The 26,721-nt window shown below is 36.0% G+C and overlaps 1 protein-coding gene across 5 annotated transcripts in view; it reads left to right on the top strand.

Moving 5' to 3' along the window:
* The window catches only part of RYR2 (ryanodine receptor 2), an 828,134-nt gene that overhangs the window by 534,482 nt on the left and 266,931 nt on the right, over positions 1-26,721 (top strand). For all 5 annotated transcript variants that reach the window (XM_036753924.1, XM_036753927.1, XM_036753925.1 and 2 more), the window contains 4 exons: positions 14,305-14,419; positions 16,143-16,275; positions 18,426-18,529; positions 22,286-22,421. In XM_036753924.1, coding sequence (XP_036609819.1) covers positions 14,305-14,419; positions 16,143-16,275; positions 18,426-18,529; positions 22,286-22,421 — 488 coding nt within the window. The remainder of the gene's footprint in view (positions 1-14,304; positions 14,420-16,142; positions 16,276-18,425; positions 18,530-22,285; positions 22,422-26,721) is intronic.

Below are 26,721 nucleotides of genomic sequence, written 5' to 3'. Positions count from 1 at the left end.
TAGAAAAAATCCCTATTTGAAATATCTCTGAAAAGTTTGGTTACATATGTATGTACATACACATATGAGATATATGAGATGTGAAATTTTAAATTATAGCTATATGTATATATAATAACAGATAGCAAATTTTAAAAAAAGAACAAAAATCCTTAAAATTATTTTTAAAAAACTGGACACGTTAGTTACAGTGGTATGTGAATTCTGTTATAAGTGGGCCCAACTCAAGCTCCTACCTGTTAGTTAAGGTTTATTGTTGGAATGAAATGAGGTACTCATTCAATTCTTAATAAAAGGAAATTTACTTAGCCATATCATAGAAAGGATATTCAGTAAGGACACTCCATCTCGACTTAGACAAATATCTTTGCTGCAATATGGATATTCTTCTGGTCAGCAGGTCATAGCACTTTAAACATAGTAGGTTCTTAATAAATGTTTATTGAACATTGGCAGTTGTGGTTCCACAGTGGTCTTGGGCCTTTTTATGCTCTTAGGTGACCAAGAAGCCACATCAATAGAATCAGAAGCTGTCAGGAAGCTGCTTAGGCCTCAGCTCCCAGAATCAATCAAGGCCTTGGGATAGCTTTGTCACCTCTCGGGGGAAAAAAAAAACAAACAGCTTTATTTTCATGGGATAAAGGTACCCTTAGAATGTTGCTCTTATCATTCCATCCCTTGTTACAGAGATTAACAATTAAAAAGAAAAGACAATTTAGCAAAACTAATCAACATATTGACTGCATCTGACAGGATAGCCAATGTACCATACTCATCTTGTCCCACTGTTTAAGGAAGGGCGGTATATTTTCTTTTTTTTCTCAAGATTTTATTTTCTTTTTTGGAATTTATTTATTTTATTTTAGTATTTTATTTTTCCCCAGTTACATGTGAAAATAGTTTTTAACATTCATTTTTAAAACTTGGAGTTCAAAATCCTCTTCCTTCCTCCCTCCCCACCTTCCCTTTGTTGAGAAGGCAAGTAATTCGATAAAAGTTATACATGTGTAATCATGCAAAGCATATCCACAATTGTCACATTGTGAAAGAAAACAAAGACTATAAAAAACCTCAAGAAAAATAAAGAAAGTTAAAAAAAATATGCTTCAATCTGTTTTCAGACACCTTCAATTCTTTCTCTGGGGATGGATAGTATTTTTCTTCCCAAGTCCTTCGGAGTTGTCTTGGATCATTGTATTGCTGAGAATAGCCAAGTCATTCACAGCTGTTCATCTCACAATGTTGCTGTTACTTTGTACACAGTACATTTCACTTTGCATTAGCCTATGCAAGTCTTTCCAGGCATTTCTGAGAGTGTCCTGTTCATCATTTCTTATAGTACAATAGTATTCTATCACAATCACATACCACAACTTGTTCAGCCATTCTCAAATTGATGGGCATTCTCTCAATTTCTAATTCTTTACTTCCAGAAAAGAGCCACTATAAATATTTTTGTACATATCAGCCCTTTTCTTTTTTGTTTTTTATTTCTTTTGGAATACTAACCTAGTAGTATTATTTCTAGGTCAAAGTGTATGCATGGTTTTATAGCCCTTTGGGCATTGTTCCAAGTTGTTCTACAGAATGATTGAGTCAGTTCACAACTCCACCAAGAGTTCATTAATGTCTCATTTTTCCCACATCCCCTCCAACATTTGTGATTCACCTTTTCTGTCCTATTAGTGAATCTAATAGGTATGTGAATTGTTTTAATTTGCATTTCTCCACTCAATAGTGAGAGTATTTTTTCATATGGCTATAGATAGCTTTGATTACTACATCTGAAAACTGATCATATCTTTTGATCATTTTTCAATTGGGAAATGGTTCTTTTAATAAATTTGACTCAGTTCTCTGTCTATATGTTTCAGAAATGAGGACCTTATCAGAGAAACTTGCTTTAAAATTTTTTTTACAGTTACTATTGCCAACTATATTTCCCTCCATCCTACCCCCTCATTTATTCTATTCTTTCTCCTTTTACCCTGTCCCTCCTCATAAGTGTTTTGCTTGTGACTACCCCCTCTCCCAATCTGCCTTCCTTCTATCACACACACCCCCACCTTCTCTTATCCCCTTTCCCTCCTTTCTTGTAGGGTAAGATAGATTTCTATACCCAATGGAATGTGTATGTTACTCCCTCTTTGAGCCAGTTCTGATGAGAGTAAGGTTTACTCACTCCCCCTCACGTTCCCCCTCTTCTCCTCCACTATAAAAGCTTTTTCTTGCCTCTTTTGTATGAGATAATTTACCCTATTCTATCTCTCTCTTTCTCTTTCTCCTAGTACATTCCTCTCTCACCCCTTAATTTTGTTAGATACTATTCCTTCATATTCAACTCACACCTGTGTCCTCTGTCTTTATAAACTCCTTCTAACTACCCTAATAATGAGAAAGGTCTTATGAGTTACAAATATCATTTTACGATGTAGGAATATAAATAGTTTAACCTTATTAAGTCCCTTATGATTTCCCTTTCCTGTTTACCTTTTTATGCTTATCTTGAGTCAAATTTTCTATTCAGCTCTGTTCTTTTCATCAAGAATGCTTGAAAGTCCTCTCATTGAATAGCCATTTTTTTGTCCTGCAGAATTATGCTCAGTTTTGCTGGGTAGGTGATTCTTGGTTGTAATCCTAGCTCCCTTGCCCTCTAGAATATCATATTTCAAGCCCCCCAGTCCTTTCATGTAGAATCTGCTAAATCTTGTGTTATCCTGACTGGCTCCACCATACTTGAATTGTTTCTTTCTGGATACTTGCAGTATTTTCTCCTTGACCTGGGAACTCTGGAATTTGCCAATAATATTCCTGAGGGTTTTCATTTTGAGATCTCTTTTAGGAGGTGATTGGTGGATTCTTTCCATTTCTATTTTACCTCTGGTTCTAGAATATCGGGACAGTTTTCCCTGATAAGCTCTTGAAAGATGATGTCTAGGCCCTTTTATTTGATCATGGCTTTCAGGGAGTCCAATAATTTTTAAATTATCTCTCCTGAATCTATTTTCCAGGTCAGTTATTTTTCCATATTTCATATTGTCTTCTAGTTTTTCATTCTTTTGGTTTTGTTTTGTTGTTTCTTGATTTCTATAAAATGATTAGCTTCCATTGGCTCCATTCTAATTTGTAAGGAATTATTTTCTTTGGTGAGCTTTTGGACTTCCTTTTCCATTTGAACAATTCTGCTTTTGAAGGCATTCTTCTCCTCAGTGGCTTTTTGGACCTCTTTTACCATTTTGCCTAGCCTGTTTTTTAAGGTGTTATTTTCTTCAGTATTTGTTAGGTCTCCTTTAGCAAGCTGTTGACTCATTTTTCATGATTTTCTTTCATCACTTTTATTTCTCTTCCCATTTTTTTCCTCTATCTCTTTTACTTGATTTTCAAAATCCTTTTTGAGCTCTTCCATGGCTTGAGACCAATTCATTTTCATGGAGGCTTTGGATGTAGGAGCTTTGACTTTGTTACCTTCTTCTGAGTATGTGTTTTGATCTTGCTTGTCATCATAGTAACTTTCTATAGTCAGAATTTTTTCCCATTATTTGCTCATTTTCCTAGCTTATTACTTGACTTTTTAATTCTTTGTTAAAGTAGGGCTCTGCTTCCAGGGTAGAAGGTGCATTGTCTCAAGCTTCAGGGGTTTTGTGCAGCTGTTTTCAGAGGTACTTCTATGACCTGTAAGTTTTCAGTTCTTCCAAAGTGGTATGGTCTAAGGAGAGGTGTTTATTACTCTCCTGGTCTGTGCTCTGGTCTGTGAGTGAGCACAAGCACTCTTTTTCTGCCCTGGAACTGTGTGGAGGGTACCCCTCCACTATCACTGAAAGCTCTGCTATGCTAGTGTACCTCCTTACCCCAGGACTGCCACCTAAGACTGTAACCTGGATCTGAGTATTGGCAAAGCAACAGATTCTTGCCTCAGTGCTAGCAAAAAGACTCTTGTAATCTCCTTCTGACCAGTTGTTTGACTCCCTTCCTGGCTATGGGCTGAGAGGTCTGGAAGCAGCTGCTCCTGCTACTGATTCAACCACTCCCAAGGCTCCTCCTGGTTTACTGTGGCTGGGGTGGTGCTGGAGTGGCCTGCATTAGATTGCGCTCCACTCTCACCAAGGTGTGACAGACCTTTCCTGTCGACCTTCCAAGTCGACCTTCCAAGTTGTCTTTGGCATCTGTGGGCTGAGAAGTCTGGAAATCACCACTGCTATCAGTGATTCTGTCACCTGGAGGCCTGCTCCTGGTTTGCTGGGGCCAGGTCTGCCCTGGCCTAGCCTGTGCTTGATTGCATTCCACCCTGGTGCAACAGACCTTTCCTGCCAACCTTCCAAGTTGTCTTGTGCTGGAAATTTGTTTCACTCTGTCTTTTTGTGGGTTGTGCTGTTCTAGAATTTGTTTAGAGTTATTTTTTAAAGGTATTTGGAGGTGTTTGGGAGAGAGCTCAGGAAGTCTCTGCTCTTACTCTGTCTCTCCCAGGGAGGTATATTTTCTAACTCTTCTCTAAGATTAAGCTTGATCATTATATTTTCATAGCATTCATTTTCAGTTTTTTTGTTCTTTAAATTTACATAGTTGTAATCATTCGTTATATTGTTATCCTAGTTCTTCTTATTTCACATTGATATCAGATGCTATACATTGTCCCAGGCTGCCCTGAATTCTACATATTTTTTTGATTGAGGGAGGAGTTTCCTTCCTCATCTCTTTACATATTTTTATTCATTACCTCATAATAATTTATTACATTCTTATGTGAGTTGGACTCCCTCCTGAAATCTCTCTCTATTCTGATCCATCCTTCACACAAATGCTAAAGTAATTTTTCCAAGTATGAGTCTGATCATGTAGCCATTCCTACTCATTAAACTCCAGTGACTCCCTGTTTCTTCTAGGATCAATTATAAGTCCTCTAATATTTAAGGCTTTTCATTGCATCGCTCAAGGGTGGGGAACCTGTGACCTCAAGACCACTTGTGGCCTTCTAGGTCCTTGGGTGCAGCCTTTTGACCTAGTCCAAGTTTTACAAAACAAATCTTTTTATTAAGGGGATTTATTTTGTGAAGTTTGGATTCAGTCAAAGGGCCACACTTGAGGACTTAGAGGATCACATGTGGCCTTGAGGCAGTAGGTTACCCACCCCTACCTTAGTTCCTTTATAACTTTCCAGGCATCTTTCATATTACTGATCTCCACTGCTTAGTACAGTGTCTGGCACATAATAGTGCTTAATAAATGTTCATTGACTATCTGACTAATTATACATTCTATGGTTCTTTAGCACTATATTACTTCCTGTTTCTTATACTCAGTGCTTCATCTCTTCTCTCTTTGTCTTTCCATTGGCTTTCCCTCATGCCTGGAATGTGCTCCCTCCTAACCTCCAACTTTTGCAATACTTCATTATCTTTAAAATTCAAGCTCAATTGCCACCTTCTACAGGAAAACTTTCCACTTGCTTGTTAGTGCCTTCACATCTAGGTCTACCTTCCATCTATCCTGTATGTCTTGTATGTACCATTTTACGTATGTGCTGTCTCCCCCACTAGGATGTAAGCTTTTTGAGGGCAAAGACTATTTTTGCATTTTCTTTGTATCCTTAGCAGTTATCACAGTGATTATTTTATGGCATATAATTTTTATTGCATCATGATCTGAAAAGGATGCATTTAATATTTCTGCCTTTCTGCAGTGGATTGTGAGGTTTTTATGCCCTAATACATGGTCAATTTTTGTGTAGGTGCCATGTACCACTGAGAAAAAGGTATATTCCTTTCTATCCCCATTCAGTTTACTCCAGATATCTAAAGTATCTATCTTTTTAAAAATTCTGTTCACCTCAACTTCTTTCCTGTTTATTTTGTGGTTTGATTTATCTAGTTCAGAGAGGGGAAGGGAGGTTGTCCCCCACTAGTATAGTTTTGCTGTCAATCTCTTCCTGTAACTCCCTTAACTCCTCGTCTAAGAATTTAGATGCTATATCACTTGGTGCATATATATTAAGTAATGATATTGCTTCATTGTCTATGGTGCCTTTTAGCAGGATATAGTTTCCTTCCTTATCTCTTTTAATTAGATCTATTTTTGCTTTTACTTTGTCTGAGATCAGGATTGCTACCCCTTCTTTTTTTACTTCAGCTGAAGCACAATATATTCTACTCCAGCCTTTTGCCTTTACCCTGTATGTATCCCTCTGTTTCCAATATGTTTCTTGTAAACAACATATTGTAGGAATATGATTTTTAATCCATTATCCTATCTGCCTCTGTTTTATGGGATAATTCATCCTCTTCACATTCAGTTATAATTACTGTTTGTGTCTTTATCTCTATCCTATCCCTCTGTCTGTTTATGCTCTTCTTTCTCTTTTCTCCCTTTCCCTCCTCACTAGAGTTTTGCTTTTGACAGCCTCCTCCCTCAATCTGCCCTCCGTTCTATCAGCTCCCCTCCCTTTTCTTTCTCTTTTCCTTTACTACTTCTTCCCTCCCTTCTATTCCTCACTCCCTTGTCTTTCCCCTTTCCCCTCTAACTGCCTATAGGGCAAGTTAGATTTCTGTACCTGAGTATGTTACTTCCTTCTTGAGCCAAATGCAATGAGAGTAAAGTTCAAACCATGCTCATCACCCTCCCTTCTTTCCCTCTACTATAATGTCTTTTACCTCGTCATGTGATGTAATTTACCCTTTTCTGCCTCCTCCTTTTCTCTTCTCCCATTACAATCTTTTTTCAGCACTTAATTAGATTTTTTGTCAACACATCAAAATCAACTTAAACCCAACCCCTCTGTCTATATATTTCCCTCCTATATGATATAATAAAGTTACAGTTCTCAAGAGTTGTATAATCTTCCCATGTAGGCATGTAAACAGTTTGTCCTTATTGAATATTTTTTTTCCCTTTCCTGTTTACCTTTTTATACCTCTCTTGAGTCTTTTATTTGAAGATCAAATTTTTCATTGAACTCTGGTCTTTTCATCAGGAAAGTCTGGAAGTCCCCTATTTCATTGAATGTCCATCTCCTCCCCTGAAAGATTATGCTTATTTTCACTGGGTAGTTGATCGTTGGTTGTAATCCAAACTCCTTTGCCTTACAAAATATCATATTCTATGCCCTCTGATCTTTTAATGTAGAAGCTGCAAGGTCCTGTGTACTCCTGACTGTCGTTCCACAATATTTGAATTGTTTCTTTCTGGCTGCCTGTAGTATTTTCTCTTTAATTTGATAGTTCTGGAATTTGGCTGCAATATTCTGAGGTGTTTTCAACTGGGGCTCACTTTCAGGGGGTGATGGGTGGATTCTTTTCATGACTATTTTACCCTCTGGTTCTAGGACCTCAGGGCAGTTTCCCTTGATGATTTCTTGAAAGGTGCCATCCAGGTTCTTTTTTACATCACCATTCTCAGGTAGACCAATAATTCTTAAATTTTCTCTCCTAGATCTGTTTTCCAGGTCAGTTGTTTTTCCAATGAGGAATTTTACGTTTTCTTCTATTTTTTCATTCTTTCGATTTTGTTTGATTGATTTTTGATGTCTCATAGAGCCATTAGCTTCCAGTTGCCCAATTCTAAATCTTTAACAAATTGATTTCTTCAGTTAGCTTTTGTACCTCCTTTTCCATTTGGCCAATTGTACTTTTTAAGGAGTTGTTTTTTTCAGTGTACTTTTTTCCATTTTGTCAATTGTATTTTAAAATTTTTTTTCTACCTCTCTTATTTGACTTCTAAAATGCTTCTTGAGCTCTTCCAAGAAGACTTTTTGGGCTTGAAACCAGTTCATATTCCCCTTTGAGGTTTCAGATGTGGATATATTGACCATGTTGTCCTCTCCTGAGTTTGTCTTTTGATCTACCCTGGCACCACAGTATTTCTCTATGGTCATGGATTTTTTTTTATTCTTCTTGCTCATGTTGTTTGCCTTTTTTTTCTCTGGCTTTTAAATTTGATCTCAGCTTCTGGGGCCCAGGGGGCATTGTCTCAGACTTCTTATGCTGGGGGCTAGGGGCCTGGTTCCTGGTTTTCTGTGCTGGGCCTTCAGGTGCTTGCAGTTGTGTGTTGTAGCAGTCTGATATTTTACCTGGTGCTGAGCTGGAGGCAGTTTGTGCTTGGTGTTGGCGCTTGCCTGATCCTCCACCCTGGGGCCCAGGATCTCCTGCTGGTCCACACAGTAAGAGGGAGCTTTAATCCCCTATCCTCCCGAGAGTAATGTAAAAAGCGCTAAAAGACTGCCATCTGTCTTTCTGCTGGCTCTACTATTCCAAGATTTTTCCCTGGGACAATAAAGGTCAACAAGGGAGGGTGAAAGTGACTCAATGTTTACTCTTGACTCCTGGAAGTTTAAGTAGGTGACTTTTAAACATTCTGTCGGTGGGCTGATAGCCCCAGGAGTAGCTGCTGCAGGCCTTGCACAGGACTTGCTTCTCTCATCCAATCTCAACTGACCCCCTTCTTCCCCTAGAGGATTGAGAATCACCACCACTGCCAGTGATTCAGTCTGCTGGGGTTTGCTCCAGCCTTGCCATGGTGCAGTCCATGCCGGTACAGACTGCACTCATCTTCCAGTTCTAGACTGGAAATCTACCACATGTTATCTCCCTGTGGATTCTGCCACTCTAGAATTTATTCAGATTCACCCTTTAGAGGAATCTGAACGTATTTGTGGGAGAGCTCAGGTGAGTCCCTGCTTTCACTCCACCACCTTGATTCTGCCCCTGTCACAGTGATTATTGCAAAGTAAGCGCTTAATCATGCTTTTATCAATGAGACTAACCTTGTTTTTTTTGGTATAATGAGCGCCCAGTGAATAAACTTCCTCTACCAAAGTAAACTAGCATCTTCTGTGCAACTTATAGTCTGAGAGAATTGCCTGGGACAAAGAGGTGTTATGTGACTTGCTTTGGATCACAGAACCAGCATGTATCAGAGGTAAAACTTGAATCCAGATCTACCTCCATATGGCATCCCTTTGGTTCCCCCTTTTTGTTGAAAACACTTTCATTCACAATATTCAAGATAAAATAATTATAATTTTTAAATGTTTAAATATTTTATTATTTATTTTTACATTACTCTCAGTTTCCAATGTTTTTTCCTCCCATTTCCATCTATCCCTCCCTCTACAGTAGAGCACTCTCTTGGGAAAAATTTTTTCCTAAATAAAACAAATCAACATATTGGCCATCACTGATGACAGTATATTCCTCAAACTTGTAACTATAATCTACTACTTCTTTGCCAAGAGGACAGAGGTATTTTTCAATGGTAGACTGGTAGATTTCTAAATACAAAACTGTTCACTGCATTTTTCAGGGCTCTAATATAGTTTTTTTTTAAGTGAACCTTACGTATTATATAAAAAAGTAAACCTTATAGTGAGCACTAGACCAAATGTTTGTCAGGAAAACTATAGTGAGTCATCTTTGTAACCCAGGTCAGCAGAGTAAGACAGACAGACAGAAGTCTATGAGCACTGGGGAGGTGCCCATATCTAGCCAGGAAAGCCCTGCACAGTGATTTCTAGTACTGAGGCCTTTGGTTGAGCATCAGTATACTGGAGCGCTAACCTGGGGCAAGTCTACATTTTTATTACCTACTCCCAAACTCTGGTCAGAAACTTGCAAAACTAAAGGAAGATCAGTGATCAGTTTTTACTGTAGATTAAATGGATTTGGGTACCCTAAAAGTTTGCTGAGACACCTCTGAGATTTTGAATGCAAACAACATGCTATACCCAGAGAAATTAGCAGCAGGACCCCAATGAGTATAAATCTGAGCCAAAGAAGGTCTAGCCATTTCCTCCAGAAATACACAGATTCTTGTCCTAATTTTTGTTGTTCAGTCATTTCAGTTGTGTCTGACTCTCCATGTCCCCATTTGGGATTTTCTTGGTAAATATGCTGGAGTGATTTGCCATTTCCTTCTGTAGCTCATTTTACAAATGAGGAAACTGGGGCAAATAGGGTTAAGTGACTTGCTGAGAGTCACACATCTAGTAAGTGTCTAAGGCTGGATTTGAATTCAGAAGATGACTCTTCCTGACTCCAGGCCCAGCACTCTATCTGTTATAAAGTCCCAATTCTGGAAGTAAGTCTGGAAGAGTTAGTAACCAAAAAAAATTCCTAAGATAAAGAGATGTTATAGTGTCTAGGACACTCAAGACATCAACTCAAGAAAAGAGAATAACTAGAAAGCTACAAACTGAAATGAGAGTACTTGAGAAAATCATTAGAAAAGAAATCTCTTTTCTTCCTTTGGAGGAAAGATTTGCAAAGATAATTAGCAATTTGGTACAAGATGTACAAAACATTACCCAAGTAACAGACTCCTGGAAAAATTATAGTAGACCAAACAAAAGTTCACAATACCACAAGAAAAAAATATTAAAACAAAATCAAAGGACTTTAAAGAATAGAAGCAATTTTAAGATAATTCATATTAAAAATAACCTGGAAAATAGATCAAGGAAAAATAACTTAAAAATCATCATATTATCTGAAAGCTATTACCAAAAAAAGACCCTGGATAACATATTTCAAAAAATTATGAAAAAAAACTGTCTGTATCTCCTAAAGAAGAGGACAAAATGAAAATAGAAAGAATTCACCCATCAATTCTTGAAAGAAACTCTCAAATAAATATATTCACAGGAATTATCATAACCATTATAGTATTAGCAAAAGAATATTGTTCTTTAAAAAGTTAGTTTCATTTCAGAAAGATGCTTGGGGTCATTGAGAGTATTATACAGTTTTCTCAATGCAATCTAATCTGTTCTAAATCTTCCTCCTACTTAATTCTGGGCTTAGTTCATTGTACATCTGAAGTTTATGTCAAATGTATATTTATTGATGGTTTATCCATATAAATGCTTGTTAGAGTTGTTGATTTTTCGCTCCAAGAAACCCATTGATAAATGATTTAGAATTTATTCTCATATGAGTAACCAGTCTTTCCTTCTGTTTCCTTTCTTGTTTCCTTTTGTTAAAATATAGTCATTTTCCTTTTTTTGGTATGTTATTATTTAGTACTTTCCATGTATAGCACCTCCTAACTTCTTGACAAAAAATATTATATAGTTTACAAGTGTGAAGCCTTTTCAAAGGTATTTTGTTACCCTAACTTAAATTTCTTCCCCCTCCCCCCAGCTATGTTGTTATCTCCTTGTGTTTTTATTTGAATAATAGTCCTGTTTCCTGCCTCTTTTCCAATCAGTAGCTTAGCTAGGTATTGTGAAAAATAAAATTGGAGTCTAAATGTTCCATAGCAGTCACCTCACATCTGTATTCCCTGGAACAGACTGCTACCTTTTATTATTTAAAAAAAATTCCCTTTTTTTACATTAATACACATTTATGGAATAAAACAAGTATTTCTATAACATAGTACAATAAAAAGATTATTGTACATGAAGCTGCAAATCTGCTAAGCAGAACTTACTATTCATTTCAAATATACAACAGAATTATCATGTAAATTTCTTCCCTAGCCTCCACCTACCCCACCCAAGAGATGGCTACTATTAGACACAAATAGAAAAATATGTAAAATTATTCTATACATACTTCTATTTTTCAGTTCCTTGTGTGGATGCAGATAGCTTCTTTCTTCATTTATCTTTTGTGGTTAATTTGAGTATTTATAATAGTCAAAATAACTTATTCATATATCTCTTGTAGTTAATTTGGGTATTTATAATAGTTAAAATAACTTACTCACTCAGAGTCATTCTTAAAACAATATTGCCATTGTCCTCTTGGTTCTGTTCTATCCTATATTACCATCATCCAAACCACTTAGGTTCACAACCTAGGCATCATCTTTAATTGTTCACTCTCTCTCACCCTCCCATACCCAATATGTCATTAAGCTTCATCAATTTTGCCTTAGTAACATCTCTCCCATATGACCCCTTCTGTCTTATGACACTGTACTCATCCTGGTGCAGGCCTTCATCACCTCACTCCTGGACAGTTACTATAGTCTGTTTGTTGGTCTGCCTCCCTCAATTCTCTTTGACCTTCAATCCATCTTCCATTCAGTTGTCAAAGTGATTTTTTTAAGCCCAGGGGCACCCTATCACCTTCAGAATCAAATATAAAATCCTCTGTTGCCATTCAAAGCTGTTCATAACCTGCCCTCCCCCCACCACATTTCCAATCTTCTTATACCTTACACCTGCCTTCCCACCTATATATACCCCATGTACTCTGCAATCCAGTGGCACTAGCTTCTTTGCTTTTCTCCAAACAGAACATTCCATTTCTTAGATTTGGACATTTTCACTGTCTGTACCCCATGCCTAGAATGCTCTCCCTCCTTGTCTCTACCTCCGTGTTTCTCTGGCTTCCTTCAAATCCTGATTAAAATTCAGTTTTCCATAGGATGCAGTTTCCAAATCCAACCTACTTTTAGTACCCTATGTTGATTATTTTCAATGTATCTTATATATAGATTGATTGTACATAATTGTTTACATGCTATCCACCACCCCCACCCCATACTGGAGTGAGCTTCTTGAGAATAGACGTTGCCTTTTACCTTTCTTTGTATGCCGAGGTATTTAGCACATATAGTAGGAGCATTAATAAATGTTTATTGACTGACTGATACATCAAACACCATGTGCCAGAGATGGGATATGAACTCTGGTCTTCTTTTCTCCAAAGCCATTATTGTCTCTATCCCCTATTCCATGCTGCCTCTGTCTGTATTTGAAAGTGTGTAAATCATTAACAAATGTGAGAATCACACACATATTGTCTCTATTTCCAGGAAAAATTATGTTAAAATAAGAAAATAAAATGATCTAGAATTAGGAAAGGCTCTATTTACTTTCAGTCCTTTTGTTAACTTAATATAGACCTTACCACTTTGTAATTTTTTAATGTATTTGATAGAAATGACTTACCTAAGATTTGAATTATGTTGGTATTGCAAACAACAAAGCACTTCACCTGGGGAAAAAGACACTTTTAAATAAACGTTAGCTTACAAGGCAATACCTAGATCATCCAGAAAAATTTTAAGCCCTTTCGGCTTTTTTAGATTTTATTTTAATGTATATAGAATCCCTGGTTTCCTTCAAAATTCAGCTTAAATGTCACCTTCTACATGAAAATTTTCTTGATTCCCTCAGTTATTAGTGCCTTCCCTACTAATACAGCCCTGTATTCATTTTATGTACTTTTTGTGTGCACACACATTATATATCTATCTATATCTGTCTATATATACATGTGACTATATATGCATATGTATGTGTATATATATATATATATTTACATTTATACTATATAATTATGTATGTACTTGTTGTCTCCTCCTTTGGAGTGTAAGCTCCTCGAGGGCAGTAATTTTTTCATTTTTTAATCTCTGACACAACACAATGCCTGGCCGGTTGGGAGCCCTTAAAAAATGTTGATTCATTACTAGTTAAGTGTATATCTAATTTTCTTCTGAAAAAAGAGTATTCCTTTAAAGGTACTTTTTGGAATAATTAAATACAAATATAATATTTATGATGTGCAACTACTGAATATATATACATATATATATTTAGAAACAATATTATTATGTGGTATAGTAGAAAGAATGAGTACTGGATTTGGAGTCTGATGTTGACTGTGATGTTTCCTAGCAGTGTAATTCTCAATAAGCTATTTTACTTCCATCAGACTTAGTTTCTTTATCATTTAAAGGATCATAATGATATTTATATTACCTGACTTACTGTGTTTCGGTAACGAAAATGTTTTTTTTTTAACAAAAAAAGGTATTTTGAGTTACTATTTAGTCTCTCAGGATGGCAGCTGCTTTGGGGAATGGACCTATCCTTTTCTAAATATTTAATCTCCTTGACTCATTGCTAAATTTACACCTGAATAACTGTTGAAATAGAGGGAATTGATTCTATTATTTAAAACTTTTAGGATTATTATTTTTCAACAGTTTGGAAATTATCATATAAACATGTTATATAAGTGAAGTTTTATCAATAAGTTCTAAATTTAAAGAATCAAAGATAACTGGAAATAATTTTTTTGTAAATTATATTGTAAATAGTCCATTATATACTTGCCAGACGAATAAAAGTTTTGTGTTATTTCTATGAATTCATTAAAATTTCAACATTTGTCAAGGGAAGATCAATATGTAGAACTAAAATACTAAGACTTAATTATTGCATATTTATATCTGAATAGAAATTTTCTCTCAGCTCTCAAGCTGTTTATAACTCATAAAATAGAATAGCAGGTATCTTTTTCCTGGAAAATTTAATCCTCTTTCATTCCTTTTCCCTACCTCCTTCCTTAATTCCTCTAGAGATATCATGAACAATAAAGTATTTTACCAACATCCCAATCTGATGCGGGCACTGGGAATGCATGAGACTGTAATGGAAGTAATGGTCAATGTCCTTGGAGGTGGCGAGTCCAAGGTAAAGAGATGATCTGGGTATGCCACCACTTTTCACTCAGAAATCCTTACTGGATACCTTTTGCCTACTGAGTAAATTTGTATCTTCATTATCTGCCTTTCTGAGCATCCTACAATTTGATGCTACTGTACTTTTTCAGCTTTATCTCATGGTACACATTTCCATTCACTTTATTCTCCAACCAAACTGGATCACTTTCTGCTCCCAGAATACATATTGCACTATTCTCATCTTTGTGTCTTTCCACCTTAGTCTGCCCATCCTTTGCAACCCAATTCAAATGCCACCTCCATCATGAAGCCTCTCCTAATCCCTTTCCTATTCTAGAAGACAGTCAGACAGACAGACACAGACACAGACACACACACACATACGCGCACACACACACACACACACACCCCTCATAGAAAGCTCTCAGCTCTAGAACTTCACATAGCATTTGATCTGTACCTGTCTAATCAAAATATCATTTATTAAGGTGTATTATAGTTATCTTTGTCTTATTCCCCTAATATACTGTAACTTCCTTGAGCAAGACTATGTCCTGTTTTAAATTCGAATAAACATTCTGCTCTGTACAGAGTAGAGGCTTAATAAATCTTTGTCATATATATTGAATTGGTGAAATAATAGATTTTGGGTAACATTTGGAATGTCAGTTTGGTAAACATTGTAATTTTACTACTTGGAAAGCAACTTTAAGTAGGTCTTTCCACATCAACATCTAGACTCAGTTTGTGAGGTCTAAATTTAATTTTCATGTTCAGTGCTGGAACTCCATTACTATTTCCATTCTGAATTATCAGGTGATTATATCTTATAGTATGAACAGTTCCTTCTCTTGCAATGACAATAATTTTACTTTTCCAGTGTCTGTTTTATGAAGAGTTGTTTAAAATATTGATAAATTAATACTATATCTTAAATATTTTAAATTGCTTTTTCAACAAGACAAATACCATTCAATTAATTTCATTTGAACAAATGTATTAAGTCTCTAATATGTATACTGCATTATGCTAGAAGCTTAGATTATATTTAAAAAACGACCCTGCCCTTATAGAATTTTTATCATCTGTTTGGGAAATTATAGATGTATACAAACTAGAATACATATTATCAAGTGATTATTACAAAAATCCAATAATATTAAGTTTCCCAAACCCTAGTTGACAGCCTTATTGTTTCAAGTAATACTTCATAACACAAAATTTTCTTGGATCTAAAGAATGTGGATAATCTTTTAGAATTTGTTATAATTACTTTTCACTTAGACCTATATCAGGACTCCACAATGCTGAAAAAAAACTGTAGATCAATATTTCTTTTCACTCATTCTTTGAAGAGATGGAACAGTGAGAATAGTATTAAAAAATTAAAAGATGCATTAATTTTATCATATAAAATTTTAATCACAGTTTTATTAGTATGAACTTGTATTTTCTGTCATAAAGTGTTTTTCTCTCTTTAAAAATATCTTTGAAACATATAAATTGATCTGTTTCTTACATGTCTGGGCCACTAGGTGAGAAGCTTGATTTTAAAAAATTACAAATGTACACATGTGTATTTCTATAACCTTAAAAATCATAATATATCTGTATCATGGCATGACAGTTATTCATAAGTGGGTTGAATGAAGTGATAATATTCACTGTATTTACCTTTGCAAAAACAACAATAATTATTTTTTGTCATTACTAAATCAGTGCTTTTTATATAGGAAATCACCTTTCCTAAGATGGTGGCCAACTGTTGTCGTTTTCTTTGTTATTTCTGCCGTATAAGTCGGCAGAATCAGAAAGCAATGTTTGATCATCTTAGTTATTTACTGGAGAACAGCAGTGTTGGTCTTGGTAAGTAAAGAGATATTTTTGGTTAGTTTTTTAAATATTTAGAATCTTACAATGTTGAAGAAGAATAAGGAAAAAATGGTATCCATATTTAATTGAAATTTCTCCTAAGCAGTTTATGATTTATTGTTGCAAAAACATATAATACATTTAACTTTTTCCTTATCTACTTACCGTGTCAAATTTATTTCAAAACAATAATGGTCATAATTATTCTATGATATTAAAGTTGTAACTATCATAAGTGCATATATTACATATGTGTATGGAACTATAATATCTACTTAGTTACTGAAATGAATATATGATCTCATAGATTCAGAAATTCCTTTCAGTGGTACAGGTCATAATCAACTTGCTTAGAGTGTAATTTAATTGTTATTAATGTTCTCTCATTTGCCATTTTTTTCAGTGTTATTTGTAAAGCCTACAGAATTGTTTCATTTTCAGCACAGAGCTTTCCTATGTATATTTGGTCTAATCTGGCTGCTTTTCATGTCTTTGTGTTAGTGCCATTTTTAACTCCTCTATAAACACAACTGGATTCAAATGGGGTGGTTCCATGAAGAAAAGTTTGTTATAATAAATTTTGCAAATCTTTTCTATTTTTCTCCTTTTTATTATACTCTTTCCGTTTTCAACTTTGAAAATTCTTGAGTTGGTTTAGTTAGACTGGGTGTCTTGCTGGACTTTCTTTAAATGTTTTTATCTTCAACTGCTTCTCTCTATTTCATGAGACACTACTGCTCATAATCATTAATCACCCACCTTAGTAAGATATTGCAGACCAGTTTATATTTTTACCTGATGTTGCTTTTGGAAACCATTTCCATTTCTCTATGGATGTTTGCTGAGTAAAACAACTTTCTGGGCTCTTTTGGTTGCTGTGGTCCTATTTCATCCTCAGCAACTGATGTTGGTACATAAATATCAATTATTTTTATAGTGGTCTTCTTGTATATAGTTATTATTAGAACTACATTATGTAATGACCAACTAACCTATGAAAGAATGGTTTTTTGTGTCCTTTGGGTGCAGAGTAAAACCCACCCTGCCAAGTCCTTTCTTTGCTTCTCCAAGGAGTGCCTGTGGGCCATCCTTCCTTTTTAACTTAAATTTCCTTCTTTCTTCTGTTTTTATAAGTAGCAAAAATGTCAAGATTGGTGTTATTCACTTTCTCTAGCAATGTGTTCACTATTGGTCATTGGACAAGGATCTCACATTTAAAGTGCCAAAAGTCAAATTACCCTCAGCCCCCTTTCTTGCCACTCTTCAACTGTCACTACAAATACATAAGGGACATAATTAGACTGAGGACCATTTGGACACAGGAATGAGGGTCATTTCATACTTTTCTTTGCTTCATGGGTTGTTTTTTTAATCACTACCAGTTGACCCACCTATTGGTGGTATAGCTCTTCATAGTTAGCTAGATTGGTTCTCAGAATTCAAAACAGTCCTATTGCCAGGGCCATACTTGAAGCCTTTCCAACATGGTAGAACATTCCAGAGCTTAAGCTGCACTAGTATCAGTTTTGAGAACCCCGGGCCTCCTTCATATGATAAGAAGGAATATATACAAACCAAAGACCTACTCAATGAGCACTCGCTCTCTCTCTCTCTCTCTCTCTCTCTTTCTCTCTCTCTCTTTCTTTCTTCTTCCCTCCCTCCCTCCTTCCTTCCCTTCTTCCCTCCTTCCGTCCTTCTCTTCCCCCCTTCATTCCTCCTCCTTTCCCTCTCCCTCTCATCAGAATGCTGGGCTTAGAATCAGAAAAGCTAAGTCAAATTTATCCTTTGCCCCATACTAGCTCTATGATCCTGGGAAAATCACATAACTTATGTTTGACCAAGGCAGCTCCCTATAACTTAATTAAGTCACAGACATTTGTAGTATGTATTAAATTCCCACAGGAAAAATTCTCTCAAACTAATAAGTCAATTCTTAAGTATATTTTAGTAATTTATATACTAATAGTGACCAACATTCAGGCATTTACAAAGCATTTTACCTACATGTTTAAATAATGTAGCATCAGATAACATGATTTAAAAAACTTTTTTAAAAACAAGTCAAAATTTACTTTAGAATTAAATTATTTGATTTCAAATAATGATCAGAATTTCATTTTTTCACATCTTATGCATGTTTTCAGCTTCCCCAGCAATGAGGGGTTCAACACCACTTGATGTGGCTGCAGCATCAGTAATGGATAATAATGAATTGGCCTTAGCTTTACGTGAGCCTGACCTAGAAAAGGTAAGTAATAATCCTGCCTTTTGTGTTTATATAACTTCTGTCTTTTCATATTTTCCCTCCAGGTAGTTAAAATGTTTTGCTAATATGTCTAATAAATGAATATGTGTTTAATTATGCTTATCTCATTAGAAGCATTATGATATAGTGGATAAAGAGCCATCCTTAAATTTAGGACTTGAGCCTCTGATACAAAATGACTGCATGACTGACTAAGTCACCTAATAAACCTCAGTGTGCCCCCAGGCAACTCTTTAAAAATGTAAATGGCCTAATAGTTGCAGAGCTGTATTGGTAGAGATTTTCCTCACTTTGAGTTCCCTTTATCCATGAAGTCACAGGTCTAGACCAGGAAGGACCCTTCTCATTTTAAATCTAAGAACCTATGATTCTTTCTCCCTTTCCTATAGAATGTAAGCTCCTTGAGCACAATAATTGTGGTATTTCTGTGTTTGTATTCCTAATACCTAGCACAATGCTTGTCACATAGTAGACCAGGGCTGTCCAAAATACGGCCTGTGGGCCACATATGGCCTGCAGTGCAATTTTATGCAGCCTGCCTATGGGTTTTAATTTTTAGGAGCAGAAAACATAAAATAATAATTTGCATGGAATGCGTATTAGATTTTTTAATTCTATCACTAATAAATAATCTCTTTGATGTTAATTTTCTTTGGTGTTTTTAAGCAGTGTTAAGGATGGAACACATCATACGGAATTTTCAATCTATCTGTGGGATGCGTTCCATCTGTATGATGCAGATTAGTCAGTATGCACCTACCTTTATGCTGTTGTTTTGCCGCTTTGTTCTGTGTTTGCTTTCGCGCTTTGCACCTTGGCCTGTGGTATTGATGACACACGTTCCCCCACTTTCTATTAGTGTACTATTTTTTATTCTGCGTGTGGCCCTCGAATAATTATTTTATTTTAATGTGGCTCTAAGATAGCCTAAGGTTGGACAGCCCTGTAGTCGAGCATAATGAATATTCATTGTATGGACTGAAATTGGGTCTCAATCCCTTTGAAATCAGTTCTCTCAAACTCTAAGTTGCATGCCAGACCATATTTTGCTTTGTCTTTGTCTTTATCTTATAGCCTAAGGTTCAGTGGCATCTTTGTTCATTCTTGCAGCTACAATTGGGAGTTTACCAATTCCTCTCTTTTCCACTTAAAAGACTCTTTATTAGATTTGCAAAACTCTAAGCAAATATATATATATATATATATATATATATATATATATATATGCATATGTATCTATCATATTATATCTTCCATAGGTATACTCTGTTACTGGTTCAAGAGTCCCTCATTAATAGGAAACCAAGGTGGAAAAATGAAAACACTCTTTTCAGATACCATTTCTTTAATCACCTCTTTGTTTTCCAGATCTTCCTTTTTCTTCTGATTCTCTTGTTTTCAATGGGCCAGCAGTGATGAAACACAATCTGTGCCCCTAAGGCCTTCAGTTTCTTGCCCAGGATTTCGTAATCTTTTTTAATTTCTAGGTTCTTTCTTACGGTATCATTTGTTCTAATGGACATTCACTAGAAGTGTGTAGTGAATGTTAGGCTTGACAAATCTTGGAATTTTCCCTAATCCTTGCTCTGATAAGTTAAAAGACTATTTTACTGGTGATATTGCTTCAATAAAGAATTCCATCAGTATTCACAGAGTCACCACCTATCACTTTTAGTGAATGAACCCTACCATGATGGCATGAATGTATTCCTATCATCATTCCTCAATACAAAAGCTACTCTTTCTACTTAGAACATTTATTTGGATTTATTTGAGAAAAGCGATAAGAACTCATTCCACTTAAAAAAGTACCTATTAAAAAATGGAATCCCAGAATTACTGAATTTTAGAATTGGAAGGAGTATCGATATCCATATGGTCCAAACAGTACTCCCAAGGGATGTCCACTATAACATATCCTTCAAGTGGTCTCCACTCTCTGTTTGAAGACCTCCAATGAGAAAAAGCCCCGGACCTCTTGAAAAAGCCCATCCCACCTTGGGAGAGCTGCAATTGCTTTATTTTTTTTTCTGTCCTCAAACTTAAATTCATCTCTATATTACTTCTGTAGCTTGGGATTCTACCTTTTGAGGACAAGTGAAAGAAGACTAATTCCTTTCCAACATGATAGTCTTTCATATCCTCAAAGTCTGCTATCATCTTCCCCCTGAGTCTTCTCTTATCCAATTAAACATGCCCAATTCCTTCAATCTATTTTCATATGACATAGATTCAGGGCCCTTTACCATACTAGTTTCTGCCTCCTGGACATTATCCCTCTTAATCAATACTTTTCTTAAACCATGGCACTCAGAACTGAACAGAGTACTCCAGATATGACTAGAGTGTGGTAGAATACAAAAAGACTGTTACCTCCACACTATGCCTCTCTTAAAGAAGCCTCAGATACATACCATTAGTTCTTTTTGGCTGTCACATCATACCACCTACTTTTATTGAATTTACAGGTCACTAAAACCCTTAGGTTCATGTGTCAAAAGTTTAATTTGTAGCTCTTGGTTGTTGGGAGTCGTTCCTCCCCTTTGTTGGCTAATCAAGAAGTTCTCCTTTGGCATGCTGTAGTTTCTTTGCTTAGGACTTTTTGTGGATCTGTGAATCTGTGTCCTTTGCTTCCAGTGCAAACACTGCCATCAGCTGACCCAAAGATGCTCCTGGTTCACTGATAAGAATATGAAAAGTCCAACATCCTCCAGACCATTCAAAGCTTTCAAGGTCTTCCACTAGCCAAAGGAAGAGAGAGGGAGAGGAAAGGCATTAGGGAAAGGAGGCATAAGCCCAAATTGAAACCAATAGGGTGACTTGATTAAATGAATCATTCAATGTCCTTCCCCACTTTAAAAATGTATGCATATCCTTTGATTGCATTTTGCTAAATTTTCAGCTCAAAACACTTATAAAAATGCAATTGATTTTCTTTCTTAGCTTTCTCTCTCTCTCCAGGCAAGAGCTCTTGAGTCAATAGCCAAGCCCTATCTAGACCAAGAAACACATTTTTTTTTCATTTGAGACTTACCTGCCATGCCCACTAACATTGAACCATAACCATGCTCCCTTATTTCTCTTACTTTCATACTTTATATAATTTTTTGGTTTTTGAAAGGACATTCTTCCCCTTTTATATCTCTATTTAAGCTCTTTACCTAAGTCTAGGGGTTTACATTACATATTACTTATAATATCTAATTACTATAAGCCATGTCTTAAGATAGTGGCTCCATTTAAGGAGATAATAGCTAACAATTTTCTTAAACACCAAAATATTCTTTGCAGAAACAGAACATAAAGAAAAAAATTAATGTGAAAATTTGAAAGGAGGCTGAACTTGCTATTCCATATAACATCATAGATTCTATAAGCTCTTTTGAGGCACTTACCTTGAGTAATTAACCATATTTTATTGCTTTTGACCAAAGGCTGTTACATAATGCTCCCCCTTCATGAGAGAACTCAAGGTGAAGACATGAATTTCAAGTGAAAATGGATCTGATTTGATCAGAACACAAAGTCACATTCTGGGTCTATTACTATGTTAATATGTTTGGATACCTTAGATTCTTGTTATATTATTGAGATTTTTATATCTTTCCTACGTCTTTGTCCTGTAATTTGATTAATAAAAAGGATCATGCTTAGTTATACTTTAACCAAAACCTTCACATGACTATTTTCATCAACAGAGATTCTGCTGACACTTTATGTATATTGCCTTATTTTCAGGTAGTTAGATACCTGGCTGGTTGTGGATTGCAGAGCTGCCAGATGCTGGTTACCAAGGGCTACCCAGATATTGGGTGGAATCCAGTTGAAGGGGAGAGATATTTGGACTTTCTAAGATTTGCTGTCTTCTGTAATGGTATGTATCTAAATTTGGGGTGAAAGTGGGGAGGACACTGTTGAACTTGCATTTACATTGTTAATGAAAGCATGGATATCATCTTAGAAGTTTCATTAGATGAAAATAATTTGGTCTAATAGATATTTAATATGTACATAGCTATTAATTTATTTTGCACACTGATATTTACCTCTTGCAGAGCTAGGTGGCACAGTTGATAGCGTGCTAAACCTGAAGTCAGAAAGACTTATCTTCCTCAGTTCAAATCTAGTCTTAGATACTTTATGAGCTGTGTGACCCTAGGCAAATCACTTAACTCTGCTAAGGAAAGAGCAATAAAGGAGGTGACACAGTTGTGTCTGTGGTCAGGAAGACCTTCAAATCTGGCCTCAGATACTTGCTAGCTGTATGACCCTGGGCAAGTCACTTAGCCCTGTTTCCCTCAGTTTTCTCAACTATAAAATGAGCTGGAAAAGGAAACAGCAAACCACTCCAGTATCTTTGCCAAGAAAACCTCAAATGGAGTCATGCAAGGTCAGAACAACAACTGAACAACAATTTTTCTCTTTATATTGCGCTCATAGCTTTATTACTAACATTCAAATTGATTTCTAAAGTAGATGAATTATTATACTTTTAATCATTTCAAAAGAGATGCTCAAGTTCTGATAAAACCCTCACAAATTTATCCTTTTCATTTCTTAATGATTTTAAAATTTGACTCTTTTCAAAGGATTCATGATGTTGAATGGTTTGTGCTTCTTTAATGCTTTTTTTTTACTTTTTATAATGATTATTCAAAAAAAGATACCAATAGTATCATGTAAAGGCTAACATTGCATGTTTCATATACATACTTTTGAAAAAATGACCATGGTTTATTTGTTTTTGCTTTTCATTTTTGAATTTATATTTATTTTCAGTCCTATTTGCAATTTGGCATTTTCCATTAAAAAAAGCGAATTCCAGGTAAAGATAAATAAATGAATGTTATCTCTTTGTAAGTTCCATTACTTGTGGTTTAGCCCTCTAGGAACAAATGAAACAAGACTAATTCCTTTCCAACATTATAGCCTTTCATATCCTCAAAGACTGTTATCATCTTCCTCCTGAGTCTTCTCTTTTCCACGTTAAACATGCCCAGTTCCTTCAGTCTATTTTCATATGACATAGATTCAAGGCCCTTAACCATACTGGTTTCTCCCTTCTGGACATTCTCTATCTTATCAATATTCTTTTTAAACCATGGCACCCAGAACAGAGTACTCCAGATATGGCCAGACTGGGTCATAATACAAAAAGACTATCACTTTCAAGCTATACCTCTTTTTTTTTTTTTAAATAACATTCCCCCATTACATGTAAAAACAATTTTTAACATTTTTTATGTTTTGAGTTCCAAATTCTATCCTTCCCTCCCTCTTCTCTCCCTTCCCTTGGATGGTAAGCAGTTACTGGTTATACATGTGTAATCATGTATAACATTTCCCTATTAGTCATTTTGTGCAAGAAGACAAACGGAAAGGAAGGAAGGAAGGAAGGAAGGAAGGAAGGAAGGAAGGAAGGAAGGAAGGAAGGAAGGAAGGAAGGAAGGAAGGAAGGAAAAATGAAAGTGAAAAATAGTATGCTTCAGTCTGTAGTTAGATAACATCATTTCGTTCTCTGAAAGTGAGTAGCATTTTTCATTATGAGTCCTGTGGGATTATCTTGGATTATTGTATTGCTGAGAATAGCTAAATCATTCACAGTTCTTCATCATACAATATTGCTGTTACTGTGTATAATATTCTCCTGGTTCTGTTCCTGCTGTTTGTATCAGTTCATGTAAACCTTTACAGGTTTTCTGAAATTATCCTGCTTGTCATTTCTTAAAACACAGTAATATACCATTACAGTCATATACCACAACGTGTTCATCCATTCCCCAATTGATGGGCATCCCCTAAATTTCCGATTCTTTGCCACCACAAAAAGAACTGCTATAAATATTTTCATACAAATAGATTCTTCCTCCACCCTGCCCCCCTTTTTAATGTCTTTGAGATACAGACCTAGCAATGATATTACTGGATCAAAGGGCTTAAACTGTTTTATAGTCCTTTGGGCTTAGTTTCAAATTACTCTCCAGAATGGTTGGATCAGTTCACGACTCCATCAGCAATGCATTGGTGTCCAGTTTTCCCACATCCCCTCCAACATTTATCATTTTCCTTTTTTTGTCATACTAGCCAGTCTGACTGGTGTGAGGTGCTACCTCAGAGTTGTTTTAATTTGCATTTCTCTAGTCAATAGTGATTTTTATAGCATTTTTTTCACATGACTATAGATAGCTTTGATTTCTTCATCTGAAAACTGCCTTTTCACATCCTTTGACCATTTATCATTTGGGGAATGATTTGTATTCTTATAAATTTGACTCCATACTCTCTCTATATACTTGAGAAATGAGGCCTTTATCAGCGATATTTGCTGTAAATTCACCCCCGCCCCCGTTTTTCTGCTTTCCTTATAATTTTTGTTGCATTAGTTTTGTTTGTGTGAAAATTTTTAATTTTATATAATCAGAATTATTCATTTAACATTTTGTAATGCTCTCTATATCTTTTTGATCCTAAATTGTTCCCTTATCCATAGATCTGACGGGTAAAGTATTCCATATCCACCTAATTTTGTGTCTCTCATAAAGAAGCCCCAGATAGCTATAGAGATTTGGGGTTTAGGGGTGCTCAGCACCCCAAAATACTGACACCCCGGGTCATGCCAAATGAATTCAATCCAAGCCTTCTTACAAAGAAAAACAAAGTTTATTAAAGATTCACCGTATTGGGTAGATTCTAAAGACTCTAAGCATTTGTGACACTTGTATTGACAAGTGGGCCAGATTGAATCTGAAGTAGATTGAATCTGAGCACCTTCCTGGAGGCAAGATGGATTTTAGGTATAGAAAGACTGTGGGAGGGATCTAGGGGTGGTTCTGAGATGGTGGGAAGAGGGGTTTAGGGAGGGTCCTGATGGGGCTGAAGTGACTGAAGGACTGGGGTGAGGTCATACTCCAGGATTGGGATTAAGGGTGGGAAATAGCTAAGGGCTACCTGGAGATGACCGACAATGGAGGTCTAGGGTACATGATTTGGGTGTAGATATTTTGATAGGATCAAGGTTGGGAAGTAGACAGACATTGGAGGGCTAGGCTAGGTTAAAAGTAAGAAGAGATTTGGGCCTAGTGATAATGAAAGGCTTATGGCCTCAGGCAATGACTCATCAAGTGGGAAGATTCAAGGAGAGTTGAAAAAGAGGGCTCCCAGAGCCTATACCCCATCATTCCCCCCTCAAACAAATGGGACCCAAATTCCTTTGGAGTAAGGAGCAAAGGCAGTAGTGGGATTCAGCCGGTTCTTGTTAAAATGGCACTTGTAATCAGGGTTCTCTCTAAGGTGGGCGGCAATGTGGAAATCACAAATTTACATTCCTTACTCTTTTGTTAACATTCATCTTCGTAACAGCATTTTCTAAGTGCCCATAGTAATGTTCATTCCTTCCATAGGTGAAAAAAATTGATGGAACTATGCTTGTTATATTTATTTACTCATTTCTTAAAACTCATTATACGTTTGATGAAATACTACATTTTAATTCCCTCGTTTTTGTTACTTCAGTAAAAAAACATATAACATAAAGAGAAAAAGTGCCAAACAATCAGGGGGTGACAAGTTGTCGTTTGTTACTGCTTTGTGTTGCACCCAAAATTCCCCCGAGATATTATGAGTGTGCTGGTGTTCCCTGAACAGTGAAACCAATAGGAAGCTGGGACACAATGAACCAATAGAAATATAGATTTCAAGGGTTATCTTATTGCCCATTTCAGAAGCCAGGGATGTAGAAGAAAAAAAGAGTTAGAATAGGAAGGATGAGTTTTGGTTCTGCATATGTTCCAGCATTGGCTGCTGTGGTCACGTGCCTGCTTTCACTCCATGAGGATATGTTTTTGTCGATATTATTTAATATTTTTTCATTAATGTTTTAAAACTCTTTCTTATAATCTAGTTTTGTGTGCTTCTTTTATTGTTCTTATTTGACTATTAAATGCATGAAATATCAAACTACCTTTCCGTATATCTTTTTGTATACTTAAAATGGTCATTAGGGCAGAGAACTGGTTGTTAATTTATTTGAATCCCACCCCTGGGCAAAAGTTTCAGCTTCTGAAACTGCTTACTTCTGGCGAAGGGTGTAGAGCTGTCCCTGCCTCGATGGGTCCTGTTCAAGGGGTACATAGCCTGAGCAGTCATTTGAAAGTTGATGGCTCTGACCCTGGGGG

Source organism: Trichosurus vulpecula, chromosome 4 (assembly GCF_011100635.1).
Source record: "Trichosurus vulpecula isolate mTriVul1 chromosome 4, mTriVul1.pri, whole genome shotgun sequence".
Lineage (NCBI taxonomy): Eukaryota > Metazoa > Chordata > Mammalia > Diprotodontia > Phalangeridae > Trichosurus > Trichosurus vulpecula.
This window is presented reverse-complemented; position numbering and strand designations above follow the sequence as displayed.